The 15,054-nt window shown below is 45.7% G+C and overlaps 1 protein-coding gene across 2 annotated transcripts in view; it reads left to right on the top strand.

Moving 5' to 3' along the window:
* Positions 1-9,475: 9,475 nt before the first annotated feature.
* Positions 9,476-15,054, top strand: part of Slc46a3 (solute carrier family 46 member 3) — a 14,963-nt gene continuing 9,384 nt past the window's right edge. The window contains exons 1-3 of one of the 2 annotated variants that reach the window (XM_031338770.1): positions 9,476-9,597; positions 9,710-9,827; positions 10,260-10,472. In XM_031338770.1, the coding sequence (XP_031194630.1) occupies positions 10,284-10,472 (189 nt within the window). In that variant the 5' untranslated portion in view covers positions 9,476-9,597; positions 9,710-9,827; positions 10,260-10,283. The remainder of the gene's footprint in view (positions 9,598-9,709; positions 9,828-10,259; positions 10,473-15,054) is intronic. The other variant, XM_031338771.1, reaches the window with a different exon arrangement.

Below are 15,054 nucleotides of genomic sequence, written 5' to 3'. Positions count from 1 at the left end.
AGAGAGAGAGAGAGAGAGAGAGAGAGAGAGAGAGAGAAATAAACGAGAAAGAAAAGGTCACCAACAGAGTTCAGCTTGGGTATATTCTGAGTGGAGATCCCCTTGAAGTCCACAGAAGCCTGATACCAAGATCCATAATGTTCTAGTCCTTTCTCTAACATAGTGTGACATTTAGAGCCAGGCCAACAGCCCTCTCCCACACCTTCAGTCACCTCTGATTGACTTACAATGCCGGATACAATACACAGGCTGTGTGCTTGATAGACATACTATGCTAGTTCAGGAACAATAACAACAACAAAAGAAGCCTGTGCATGTTCAGTGTAGATACAATGTTTTTATGAGTATTTTTATTGTTAGTTTTTTTTTCACAGAGATGGGTTCATTTCTCTTTTTTTTAAGATTTATTTTATTTATTTTATGTGTATGAATACACTATAGCTGTACAGATGGCCGCGAGCCATCATGTGTGTGGCTGCTGGGAATTGAACTCCAGCCTTGCTTGCTCCAGCCCCGCTCACGCCGGCATAATTCACAGTAGCTGTCTTCAGTTGCACCAGAAGAGGGCGTCAGATCTCATTATGGGTGGTTGTGAGCCACCAAGTGGTTGCTGGGATTTGAACTCAGGACCTTGGGAAGAGCAGTCAGTGCTCTTACCCGCTGAGCCATCTCTCCAGCCCCAAGATGAGTTCATTTCTTCACATTATATTATTACATTTCAAAGGCAAAAAATACAATTGTCTGTTCCAAATACCAGGGTCAGATACAGTCCCCTGTGTCCCCCCAACCCCATTCAACCTCCGTGCTGAAAGCTGACATTGCCTTTTCTTTGTCCTCCTGTGCCTCTGATCTTTTCCAAAGGCCACTCCACATAGGTCATCAACAAAATGACAAACAGAAGAAGTCACAGGATATGACATCATGGTCATAATTCCAGGGTGACTGAACCCTCAGTCCTTGAACACCCAGTGAGGGCGCTGACCACAGCATCTCCTGCCCAGGCAACCATCCAAGCCCAACAGTGATTTTGCCACTACCTTAGGCTTGGGGTGAGGGGTAGACCTGTGATCTCTAGGAGGTGCTCCAAGGAGGTGTAGGCCCAAACTCTGGGAGGGCTGTGGATTGGTGGTGCTCTGCAGCAGCTTGGGAATGTACCCTTCCAGGACAGGAGCTTCAGATCTTCACCATAACAGATGAGTCACTCTGAGGCACAGAGCAGAAGACCAGGAGCAGCCCACAGGCCTGTTGTAGGAGCACAGGGAACTTCAAGGTGCTGCCCCCTCCCCCCGGGAGCTTCTTCTAGCAGCTGCTCCTGGGCATGGACCCCAGTACCTGGGAGTGGGTGGGGCTACCTTCTTGACATTTTATAAACAGGCATGCTTGATGCTATGAATCTTTCTCTTATCAGCATGCAAGGAAGATAGCATCCAGTAAACCATGAATGGGTCATTTGAAAGCACCCAAGGGTGGGGGTCTCGTGAGAACTGGATAACATGGCTGTCCTTAATTCTGAGAGAGTACACTGCCCAGAGATGTATGCAGTAAAACCCAAGGAATGAAACAAGTAGCTGCTGGTGGAAGTAGCTGAGAGAGTAGAAAAACCAGAGAATTTTGAATCCAACTTCTCTTTAGATTCACCTGGAACTCACACTAGCCTGGTCTACAGTGACCAGTCTGCCTCCTGTGGGCTGGGATAAAAGGTGAGCCACCATCCCAGCCCACCTTCAACATTTAACATAACCTGATAACCCCCTGAAAAGTGCAGTATAGCGCAGGCTTTCTGCCATCAGTACAGGAGATTGGCTGATGCGCCCAGCGAGGAGGAATCTTCTTACAGTCTTAGGATCGAGATCCCTCACAGAGGTCATCCAAGACCATTGGAAAACACGGAAATTTACATTACATTCATAACAGTAGCAGCATTATGTTATGAAATAGCAACAAAAATAATTTCGTGGTGGGGGTCACCACAACATGAACTGTAACATCAAAGGGTCACAGCATTAGGAAACATGAGAACTCCTGGACTAGAATTATAGTGTGCCTGGCTTTAAACACACTGATCCAACAGTCCAAAAGATCACCCTAGTTCCTTCCTCTAATGTATTTTCCAGTCTCTTAACTGTTTTCTAGATAAGGGACTTACAGTTGCTGATCCGTAATTAGCACCCATCCTGACTTATCTCTGTGACAGAGCTAGGAGGTTACTCAGTCAACCTTAAAGTCATAGCCGAGGATTTTCCTTCCACCTTGGTCCAGTTTTGGCTTTTGTTTTGTTTTTAAAGCTTTTTAATGAACATGCATGGCATTGTATGTAGCTGTGTATTATTTGTGTCCATTTCTTTTTCATTATTTTACTTTATGAGTATGTGTGTTTTATGAGTATGTATGTCTGTGCATCACAAGCATGTCTGGTGCCTGCAGAGTCCAGAAGAGGGCAATAGAACTCCTGGGCGCTCTTAACCACTGAGCCATCTTTCCAGTGGCCCCCTTCCCCCCATTTTTCATTAAGCCTTTTTCTGATTAAATATAAACACAGAAAACACAGAACATTACATTGTCTGCAGTATTTAATAGGAAAAATTTTTTAAAGTTAGCAATCTACTCAGAGATCATTGCTATTAACATTTTTATATTAATCTATGGGCTTTTCAATTTTTAAAGATTTATTTGTTTTTATTTTATTTTATGTATATGTGTAAGAACCTGCAAATATGTATGTATGTATGAATGAATGAATGAATGAATGAATGCATGCATGCATGTATATGTGTATGTGCACATTTGTACGGGGTACCCATGGAACCGGAAGAGTGCATTGGGTTTACTAGAACTGGAGTTACAGATGGTTGTGGGACTCTTTGTAGATGCAAAGAACCAAACCCAGGTCCTCTGCAAGAACAGCAAATGCTCTTAACTACTGAGCCATCTCTCCAACCCCAACTTTATGAACTTTTCTACACATTCAGATGTGTACTTATTCTAGCATATTTGGGATATAGTGTGTCCTTTTTAGTTGACTGTTTTTCTCCACTTAATATCATAACACAGAATTAATTTTTCTTGTAATTATCCTTGTGAAATTAAAGTTTTTTTAATATCATAACACAGAATTAATTTTCCTTGTAATTATCCTTGTGAAAATAAAGTAACCTTTCTAAACATAAAACTGTATATATATACACTATTCTTCCATTATCTTGTAGAGACATGTGTATACTTCTAAGACCATTCTTGACTACACTTAGATACTTTCAAAGAAAACAACTTCATGATCTATAATATTAATCTAATTAGCTTATGTGGGTCTGTAAATTTATATCATTTCTTCAGCAGGACATGCCAGATAGACAATGTATAATAATTGCAGTGCAGCTTGGTATGCTGTTTTTCTAGAAAATACTTTCTAATTTGAGGGTTTTTCATTTTTTTAAATGCTGAATGTATCTAGAGATGGGGTCTGTACTGGTTACTTAGTTAATCAGTTGGTTAGTTTCAAGAGCTAGAATCTGTGGAAGAGGGAACCTCAACTAGGAAAATACCTCCAATCAGGCTAGCCTGTAGGTCAGCTCCTGGGGCATTTTCTTGATTGATGATTGAAGTGGGAGGCCTAACCCACTGTGGACAGTTCCATCTCTGGGGTCCTGGATTGCATAAGAAATCAGGCTAACAAGCCAAGGATTGGCAGCCAGTAAGTAGTGTCCCTCCATGTCTTCCGTTTCAATCCCTGCCTCCAAGTTCCTGCCCTGACCTCTCTCTCTAATGCACTGTCAGTTGTGATGTGAAATGAATCCTCTCCTCCTCAAGTTGCTTGTGGTCATTGTGTTTTTCATAGCAATAGGAAACAAACCAGGACACTGATTTCTAAGGGGCAATTAGGATTAGGCAAGACAAGGAAACTGAAGTCCCCATAGTGACAATTAGTGACTTTACAAGAGGGAGATCCAAGGTAGCACTTATCATGTGTTTAACATGTTATAACACAGCTAACAGACCTCACCAGATGCCAAACACAGGCTTAGACTTCCCAGATTTAGAGCCACAAGCCAAATAAAGTCATAATGTAGTAAATTATCCCATCTCAGGGATGTGTTACAGCCATGGAAAGTGAATTCAAACAGAAGGGAAGATGGGCTAGCCATCCTAATGTAGGAGGCAGTTCTGCAAGCTCCAAGTGCAGAATGCAGAGTGGCCCAATTATTTGGGGGTTTGGGAGCCATGGTAAAGAAGGTGGGATTTAACTCTGAATTCAGTGGCAAACACTGAAGGACCATGCATCGATACTGCTTGGAAAATGGGTTAAATGATTGAGGTTTTCAGATAGGAAAGTCTGTGGAGGGGTCCCAGTGGAAGCCTGGGACAAGGAGCCCGAGACAAGTGAGTCATCTAAGACACACACACACACACACACACACACACACACACACGTGAATTCAGCTCAACCTGCTAACCTTAAAGCCCCTTCCTCATGTAAACCCATTAAAGACTAGACCAGTGCCTTCAAGGACAAAACAGTGGCCACGTTGTTCTCTGTAAGTCATCCAAACAGTGCTATATGCAACTGATGAGAGAGACTTAGTAGATTCAAACCCAGACTGGATGGAAACCCCAACATGAGGCAGAGCCTCTTCTGGGGGCATCCTGGTCATTGCCCCTGCTCTGGCAGGCAGTAGGTCACAAAGAATTCACTACACACATACACACACACACACACACACACACACACACACACACAAGCCAATCGGGGCTTCTCTGCATGGGAAGGCCATACAATCTTTCTCAAGGGCTCTCTTCCTGGAGAGGTAACTCACCACGGGAAGTGGGCGCATAGGGGGAAGGGCTAACTAGGTCCAAAGGCTCAGTCCTGCTTACTGAGGAGCCAGGCTGCTGATCCCAGCATCTAGTTTCTCTCTGCTCGGGGGAAGTGAGAACAGAGAACAGGAAGTCTACCTCTCAGGTATGCAGTTGTCAAGAATTAGCAGCTTCAAAGTGGGACACCTCTGGTTTCTAGCCTGGTTTCACTTTCTGTTGATCTGTGGTATTTCTCTGAAGAGCCACAAAGTGCTCCAGTGGCATGCGAAGTCTCCTCACTGTGTTCCTCCCAACAACATGGTCAGGTTGTCACAGAATACCCCACTATGCTAGTACCAATTTGTCTTAGGGTTTCTATTCCTGAACAAAACATCATGACCAAGAACCAAGTTGGGGAGGGAAAGGGTTTATTCAGCTTACACTTCCACACTTCCACACTGCTGTTCATCACCAAAGGAAGTCAGGACTGGAACTCAAGCAGGTCAGGAAGCAGGAGCTGATGCAGAGGCCATGGAGGGATGTTACTTACTGGCTTGCTTCTCCTGGCTTGCTCAGCCTGCTGTCTTATAGAACCCAAGACTACCAGCCCAGGGATTGCACCACCCACAAAGGGCCTTCCCCCCCTTGATCACTAATTGAAAAAAATGTCTTACAGTTGAATCTCATGGAGGCATTTCCTCAAAGAGAGGCTCCTTTTCTCTGTGATAACACCAACTTGTGTCAAGTTGACACAAAACTAGCCAGTACAGTGAGAGAGGCAGAAAGGAGTCAGAGAGAGAAAGAAAAAGGGCAGAGAGAGAAGAGAGAGGCCTAACAGTCCCTTTCATAACAAGCCAGTCCAAACTGGCTGTTGCTAGGTAACTGTTGGGTGGACCCTAGGAGGAACAACAGTAAGTTGGAGGGGGATGGGGAGAGGCAGCCTGTTCCAGACGCCCAGTCACAGGCAGGACTGTGGGAGTGAGGGTGGAACCACAGACTGTACAAGCAAACTCTCAGAGGAAGCTGGAAAGGGCCTACTAGAGCTACAAGAAGGCCAGGTCTGGTCCTGAGATCTAAATGGAAACTTCTGATCCGTTTCTAAGCAATGGAGCTCAAGGAAGAGAAGTTAACAAATTTCTCACCTGAATAAACTCAGGTCTCTTTAGGCAAATCATTGACCGAGTCATATGGTCCTATTTCCTTTGCTGTCTACAATCTGAGCTCAGGACAGAGCCGTTGTGCACTCTTATGGGCTCTATGTTGACCATGTTGAAACTGTGGGGGTGGGGGGAGGTTGGGCCGGGTGCTCTCATCTTAGTCACATCTTAGTCAATTTGATGAGAAATGAAAACACAAGCTGGCAGTAGCCATGGTTTGTTTTGCTGTTTTCCCTTAGAATGTGGCCCTATCCTGCACAGCATGGGCACTTCTATACTTAGTGTGTCTACTCAAGGGAAGACTCCACACTCCTCCACACATCCCACAGTGGGAGCTTCTCCCGAATACCACTGCATAACACTTTCCCTTCTATTCTTATCGTAGACATAGTGTTTGTATAATCAGCCCATTTTTTTGTTGTTGTTGTTAAATTATTCATTTGCATTTAATTTGTTTTTGTTTGGGGGTTTAGGGTGGAGGCATGCCACAGCATGTGTAGTGAGGTTAGAAGACAGGTTATAGGAGTCAGTTCTCTTCTTCCACCATGTTGACTCCAAGGTTCGAACTCAGTTCCTTAGGCTTGGCAGCATGCACCTTCACCCACTGAACCATCTTGTCAACAATTTAGTCCAAGTCTTCTCTCATAAGTCTGATGTTTTAAAATAGTCATGGTAGCCGGGCAGTGGTGGCGCATGCCTTTAATCCCAGCACTTGGGAGGCAGAGGCAGGCGGATTTCCGATTTCGAGGCCAGCCTGGTCTACAGAGTGAGTACCAGGACAGCCGGAGCTACAGAGAGAAACCCTGTCTCGAAAAACCAAAAAAAAAAAAAAAAAAAAAAAAAAAAAAAAAAAAAAAAAAAAAAAAAAAAGTCATGGTAAGTAAGACTTAATATGATGAAAAGGAGAAATCCAGATATGGACCACTGACATTAAATGTCACTACTTGGTGACAATTAATAGTACACTCATTAAAGTTAAAATTCCTAAGTCAGTGAACTAAAAATGTAGAATTTCATAATCCTCAAGGTTCTTCCCTGAAGATTATACCTGTGGACCTGTGGATACAGTTTTTACACTTAAGCACTTATTTGGTTTTGGTTGTTGTTGTTGTTGTTGTCTTGCAACAAGGCTGAACCCTTAGAACTTATGAGCCTCCTGGCTAACCACAGATGCCCTGACTTTCTTCTTCATGCAGAAAGGTGGGATAGCAGAACAGGATGCTAGTTTGGCCCTATAGGTGCATGTCTTTTAAAGACCTTTTGCTGCCTATTGATTTTCATGAGAAATATGGCCTGAAATGTAGATAACATTTCCTCCTCCTCCTCCTCCTCCTCCTCCTCCTTCTCCTCCTCCTCCTCCTCCTCCTCCAGAGCACCTGATAGGTTTGCACTTCTCCACATGGTCTCAGTGACCTGTTCTAGCCAATGGCATGTGAGAACTAGCTTTTATCCTCTCTGGGGTAAACCTTTTAGAGCTGGTATCAGCTCCATCAAGTCCCCTTTCCTCTCCCCTTGTGGCAGGGATAGTGTTCAGAAGAACGCTCCATCACCTATGTCCTTGAGTGAGCACAACAGGAAGCAAAGTTTTCTAGGACCCAAGGTGGACATGCAACTCAAGAGATGGTTACTGTCCCAAGATCTTGGAGCATGATCTTGGCCTCCTTGATATATAAATATCAAATAATTGAAAAGACAAGCCTCTGAACTGAACACGTCACTCCTTGTGGTTAAAATTGTTAACAAGAGGAGCTGGAGAGATGGCTCAGCAGTTTAGAGCACTGACTGCTCTTCCAGAGGTCCTGAGTTCAATTCCCAGCAACCACATGGTGGCTCACAACCATCTGTAATGGAATCTGATGCCCTCTTTTGGTGTGTCTGCAGACAGCAACAGTGTACTCTATACATAAAATAAAAGTAAATAAATCTTGGAGGAGGAGGAGGAGGAGGAGGAAGAAGAGGAGGAGGAGGAGGAGGAGGAGGAGAAGAAGAAGAAGAAGAAGAAGAAGAAGAAGAAGAAGAAGAAGAAGAAGAAGAAGAAGAAGAAGAAGGTCAACAAGATGAAATCAACCAAACTGCAGACAGCTAGGAACAATGTTAGTTTAGGCATATGAAGATTGTACAGTTCTGTGAAATTGTCAAAAATATGATGTCGAGAGTTACTTCCCCTACTCCCTGTGGTAGTCTGGGGTCATCAGATTGCTATCTCTCCTGTATAGAATATCCTCTACTGGTTAGTCAGCTCCTTTAGTGGCCCTTCCCACTCTGAAGCTGTTCCAGATCTGCCACTTAATCCAGTGTGCGGTGATCTTAAAATGTGTCTGGGGCTGGAGCGAGGGAGGCTCAGTGGTTAAAGCATGTACTGGCATTGCATCAGTATTCTCGGCTCGACTAAAATAACCCATATTCTGGACCACTAGTCCCTTATCAATATGGCTCTAACTCACATCTGACCTTGACCAATAGATAAGAGTAAGAGGCTTAATTGCAGGATTGTCCCCACTTCCTGACGCAACCACTCCAGCTTAAGGTCTTCCTTTTTTGGACGGTTCCCCAAATCACAGAATTTTTGTTTCTAGTCTGTTTGCTTCTCTTCCTCAGGAAGTAACATCCTATCAGCTGCAGGTGTGTTCCAGCTGTGCGTACTGGCAGCCATTAGCGGTGTTCCCACTGTCTAGGGGGTTGCTGTGGCTTTGTGAGACTTACTTATATCTTCTTGACAGAGGAAGAACCGACATTCAGAGAGATTTAACATCCCCCACCCTCTACCCCTAGCCCCCCCACCCCCAGCGGGGCAGGGGTGGCTGGAGAGATGGTTCACTAATGAGCACTTTCTGCTCTGGGTTGGTTTCTATGCCCTCAGGGCAGCTCACACCTGCTTGTAAGATCAATTCCCGGGGATCTAGCACCATTTTCTGACTTCTGCACGGGGTGGACATACACATAAAATAAAAAATTACATAAAGTGTAATGAGTACATCTTTTAAATTTTCCCAAGGCCAACACCTTCCCTACTCAGAACGCTTCTCCTCTCATTAACTTCCTGCATCTCGTCTTCTCTTCTTGCATTGCTTTAGAAGACACTTGCTGGGTCTACCCGAATGCTACGGTGAACTGCAACCCTAGCTTGTGACGTTTCCAACCACTTTTTGTATTATTATTATTATTAATTGTTATCATCATCATCATCATCATCATCATCATCATCATCATCATCATCATCATCGGCTTTGGACAGGAGTCTTGTTATGTCATTCGGCTAGTCTCGAACTCTCGGTTCAGATGCCAGGGTAATCAGCCTATGGCTCTGCGGCGCTTCAGTGAAACCCAATAATCCTACCCAGATAAGCTTAGCAGAACCTTCGCCAGAGCTGCAGGGATCACCCAACTTGCCCAGCAACTGGGGCAAGATTCAGCCGCTGAACCTTGGGGGCGGGTGCAAGAGAATGACACTGCGCTAGACCAATCCCTGCGGGGGCGCCGACGGCCAGACCCAATCACAAGCGAGCTAGGGAAGCGGGTGACAGCTCTGGCCGAAGACAAGCTGAGTGATGATGGTCGGCGGCCGAGTCACTACTAGGGCCCAAAGAACGAGAGTGCGGCGGCGCGGGGAGCGGCGGGGACTGAGTCCAGGGCCACTAGAGACCCAGAGGTGCGCTTATCTCTCTCTGCCTTCTAACAGGGCTCGAGTGTCCTGTCCTAAGGGACGTCCCCCTGTTGCGGTCCAGCTCCACCTCACTGCCCCTTCCTTTGGCTGTCCCCAGCTGGCGAACCGTGCTGAAAAGCCGAGGGGGCGCTGCTCCCCGCACTGGGTAACCGAGAACACAGTGCTGAACACGGTCCCACCTGTGCCTAGCCTAGCAGGAAGACTGTAACCGTGGGGTGAGTTTTTAAAAACGAAAACAGAAACTCCCCTTCCATTCGGGAGCTGCTTTTTACGAGGCCCTTAACCTACAGCCAAAATAATAATAATTGCATAACCTCCGGGTTCCCGGGGAACTTCATTGTTTACCTTATGGGAACCGGCCGGTGCTGTTCTGCTCAGCACTGTGAGCATTAGCTAAGCAGAGTCCGGGGTGGTGGTGGGAACTTAGTCCTGAGAGGCCCCTCTTCTCGGAGAGAAATGGGGTACCCTCTCCCGGCAAGGGCATTCTCTCAAAAATCTGGAACTCTTTTTGCTTGCTCATGTTTGTTTATGACACATTGTTCCAACTTCCCCACTTTTGAGAATTTAGCCTCTGGGATAAAAAATCAACTGATGATTTCTATCCCCCGTTTTTCTCCCCCGCTCCCCGCTCCCCCCCCCCACCATAGACTCGACCTGCCCCCTTGAACAATATGAAGATTTCATTCATAGAGCCCGCCATTTTCCTTAACGCGTTTGCTATGACTCTGACCATCCCGCTGACAGCGCAGTATGTGTACCGGAGGATATGGGAAGAAACCGGTAACTACACCTTTGCTTCCAATAGCAATGCTTCTGAATGTGCGCAAAACAAAAGCAACTCCATCTTTGCATTCCGGGAGGTAAGAAATTAAAACCTCCCATCCTGTAATCAACAGGGAATGGAAACAGGTTCCAAACGAAAGAGGCTCTCCAGGATGTGACCACCACCCCCTAAAAAATCAAATCAAGTAGCCTTCTCTCCGTAGCTATTTCGGTTAATAGTTCCTCTTGACACCTTTAATCTGGCTCTTTCTAACTCTCTAATGCACCCCCACCCCTGTCTCCACCCCCATCCCCGTTGTAGGACCAGTTCTTTTATCCTTAGGAAATCTCACTACAATCTCACCCACTCTTCGTTGGTCTCTTGAAAACAAAACAAAAGTCTGGAAAACTGGACCAAGGTCAACTGTCTCCCACGGGGGTGGGGCAGGGTTTGTTGAGGTCAGGAGGCTGCCTTTGATAAGATAAACTGGGCTCCCTGGAGTTGCGTCCCATGTCCACATCTGGACTGGCGAGTGCTTACTTTAGCTCTCAGTATCCTACAACGATTTAGCTAGATATGGTGGGGCCTCTCTCGGTTCTGTGTGTATCTGACCAGAGCTTTGTCATCATTCTCCAGCCCTGAGGCAGGCTTTGTCAAGCAGGGTACGGGAGATGGCATCAGTTGTTTCTCCACAGGGCTGCGTTTGCAAGCTCAGAACTTCTCTCATTAGGGATATTTGGCCCAATGAAAGAAAGATTGGCGCCGCCTTCACTGGCACAGATGAGAGAGGGTGCAGGCTGCACAGCTAGCTGCCTTCCCTGATTGGAGGGTCTCTCTGTACCAGCAAATGAGCCTGGGGTGAGGACCAGCAGAGAGCCCCCATGGGAAGGCCTGAGGCCACCACCGCAGCCCTAAGGTAGCAGGAAGAAGCTGGATGGGGCAAAGTCCAGCTGAGCGGCCAAGGCCTGTCCTCACTCGTGTCCTCCTGCTGAGAGAAGAGTTTTCTTGGAATAGAGCATTCTGACCAGCTATGGGGACAGCACACCCATAAAGAGTCATAAGGGCCTCATCAGTGGTTCACTGTCCTCTGCAAAGTCTGCTCAGGTCTGTAATACAGCACTCAGGAGGCTGGGGAAGGGTTGTGAATTCAAGGCCAACCTGGGCTACCCTGTCTCAAGGTAATAACAACAATGAAGGGGCAGAAAGATGGCTAGATGGATAGACAGACAGACAGACAGACTAACAGAGACAGACTGATAGATAGATAATAGATGTAGGTAGAGAGACAGACAGACTGACTGACAGACAGACTGACTGGTAGACAGAAGAAGCTAAGAACAAGATCACATGACTATGATGTCCAAGAGCCTAGGCTGGATTCCTCAGATCTTAAAAAAGTGTTTCAAGATCCATCTTTCCCAGGAGGTTCTAGGGGCTCATCATTTCTAAGAGTGAGTCAGGGATTGTTTTCAACCCTCCCCAAGTAACAAGGGCAAGCCCCCTGCTGCAGTATGGAAGGAGGCTAGGAGGAAAGTGCCTGTTTGTGTTCTACACTGAAGGAAGGCCAGTGTTGGCTCCTCCAGCTCTAGTTGTTGACCAGCAACACACACACACACACACACACACACACACACTGCATAGAGCTGTGTGGTCTCATGTTGTTTTTAGGCAAAACTTCCAATTTGATGTTTCTTTTCCTCTTTTTGTTTTCAATTGGACTCAAGAGACTTGTTTTGTTTTGTTTTTATTTTTATTTTTTTTAAGACAGGGTTTCTCTGGGTAGCTCTGATTGTCCTGAAATTTGCTCTGTAGACCAGGCTGGCCTCAAATTTACAGAGATCCACTTGCTTCCACCTCCCAAGTGCTGGAGTTAAAAATGTGAGCCACCACAGCTCGGCCAAGAGACTACTCATATTCCAGGTCTTGTTCCCCAAAGTTGGTGCCCTCAGATCTCGGGTGCTTTCTCTAAGACTGGGGAAGTAGAAACCACTGCCCCGCCCTACCCCACCCCACCCCACCTCATCCCCATTCCCCTGTCCAGCCCTACCCTCCTGGCCATGGCTAGCACAGGACAGGACAAGAAGGAGGCTGGCAGCCTCTGTTGTGCCTGCATCACTTCCTTCTGGGCCCTTTCAAGATGCTGTCCTTGGATGACTTCTCAGAGAAGAGCCTCTTCCATCTGAATCTGTAAGCCTGGCTTCCGGCTCAGAGCTTCCATTTCTAGCAACTGGCTCTGTTGTATGATCTTGACCCCTTGATTTCCAAATATGGGGCTAGGAGTTTATATACTGGTCACCCTAAAAAATAAGTAGCCATCCCTGGGAGAGTACTAGAAAAACAAGATTCCTTTCTTGTCACCTGGCCCCAAGTGCCATTGTATGTAAAAGGACCTTGTGCATTATGACAGGGAGCCCTGTTCTGATCTGCCATATTTGTCTGTCTTTCTTGTCTGAGTCTGTGTCTCCGTTGCTGTCATACTAAACCTTATTGTACTGAATATCTGTAATCTCAACACCAGGGAGAGAGAAACAGAGGGTTACAAGGTCAAGACCAATTCAGGCCATATAAGGAGACCTTGTCTCAAAAAACTAAAAATAGCCGGGCGGTAGTGGCGCACGCCTTTAATTCCAGCACTTGGGAGACAGAGGCAGGCGGATTTCTGAGTTTGAGGCCAGCCTGGTCTACAGAGTGAGTTCCAGGACAGCCAGAACTATACAGAGAAACCCTGCCTCAAAAAAAAAAAAACCCAAAAAAACAAAAAACAAAAAACAAACAAACAAATGAAAAAAACTAAAAAAATATTAAAGAATAAACTGAGCTTTCGCACCTATATTCGATATTTGAGAGACTGTATCTTAAGGGGAAGTCTTATTTCCCAACCTTTTTATTAACATGGACATACATATGTATGTGTGTGTGTGTACATCTTAGTGTTCTATTGCTGTGAAGAGACACCACGACCATGGCAACTCTTATAAAGGAAAACATTTAATTGGGGCTGGCTTATAGTTCAGAGATTTAGTTTATTATTGTCATGGTGGGAAGCATGGTGGCACACAGGCAGACATGGTGCTGGAGGAGATGAAAGTTCTACATCTGGATCCACACTCAGCAGGAAGAGATAGCCACTAGGCCAGGCTTGTCTTGTTAAAGATCTTGTTTAAAAAAAAAAAAAAAAAAAAAAAAAAAGTGGGCTGGCGAGATGGCTTAGCGGGTAAGAACACTGACTGTTCTTCCAAAAGTCCTGAGTTCAAATCCCAGCAACCACATGGTGGCTCACAACCACCCATAATGAGATGAACCCCCTCTTCTGGTGCATCTGAAGACAGCTACAGTGTACTTATTTATAATAATAAATCTTTAAAAAAAAAAAAAGCAACAATTTTCCCAGACTATACAGAGGAGGGTGTGGCTGTTCAAGACTGGGTGAGAACTAATAGAAGAAAGGGGAAGACAGACTTGGGTGGATCAGTATCAATGAGAAGAGGAACCCCAAGGGGAAAACCTGCTTTAGAAACTGGTTAAAAGATGACTTTATCTATTTACTCAGTAAATACTTACCTGGTGGCTACTCATAGAACAGGCAAGACTCGGTACTGAACACGGCCCAGGCCTTTGTGTCAGGCAATTCAGATGTCTTCTAATGTTAACCCTCCCATCAAAATAAGTTTTTATTCCCTCCTGTCAGAAGAAGCAGTGACAGACACAATCATTCGACAGTATTCTCTGCTGTCTTCAAGGGGCAGAGGCCTTGTCTCCTTCAGCCATGCGTTCATTCGGTACGCACTAAGAGCCTGCCCTGAGACCAGGATTGTCCTCAGAGCTAGTGACACGGAGGATAAGACAAAGGTCCTGTTCTCTGTAAGTTAGGATATAGTGGGGCAGAAAAACACTTACTTTTTTTTATGGCTCATTAATCATCAGGCTGCTTTCTGACAGCATGGGCCTTTTGCTCTTCACATACAGTGTAAAACTCTGACGAGCCTTAGCTACTGTGGACCCTCCCTTCCCACCCTACCCCCACAGTGAGTGATGTGGAGCTAGGGATCGATGCAAAAGCAAGAGGAATTTATTGTTCCAGCATGCTGGGGTTGTCCTGCACCCAAAGGAGAGGTGGCAACCCTGGGCAGCCTAGTCGACGAGTTTTTATACAGTTTCCAGGGGCAGAATAGAAGCATCAACAACTAGGCACAATATGATTAGTGGAACAGTGGGCCCTTTAAACTGATTGGTAATGAGGTAGTAGGGGCTTCAGCCTCTTCCTTCTGGGAGGGGAGGGGTCTTCATGTTCCAGGGCCTGGTGGAATTTTCCAACAGTCTTTAGTTAGCTGACCTCTTCAATAGTATTTCGCATTATAAACATGTCACATGCCCCATGCATGAATTGGACAAAACTAAGACATGGCAAACACAATATCCCTTTACTATATTTTATTTACATTGGTGTTGTGTTATGCCTTCACGTAAGAGCATCAGATCCCAGAGCCCCTGGAACTAGAATTACAGACAGCTGTGAAGTGCCATGTGGGTGCTGGGATTTGAACCTGGGCCCTTTGGAAGAGAAGCCAGTGCTCTTAACTGCTGAGCCATCTTCCCAACCCCCACAATATGTCTTTAAAATCCTCTTTAAATGATTGTGTGTGTGTGTGTGTGTGTGTGTGTGTGTGTGTGTGTGTGTG

This window comes from Mastomys coucha, unplaced genomic scaffold, assembly GCF_008632895.1.
Source record: "Mastomys coucha isolate ucsf_1 unplaced genomic scaffold, UCSF_Mcou_1 pScaffold22, whole genome shotgun sequence".
NCBI lineage: Eukaryota > Metazoa > Chordata > Mammalia > Rodentia > Muridae > Mastomys > Mastomys coucha.
Note: the sequence above shows the minus strand (reverse complement) of the source record. Positions and strands in the feature narration are given on the sequence as shown.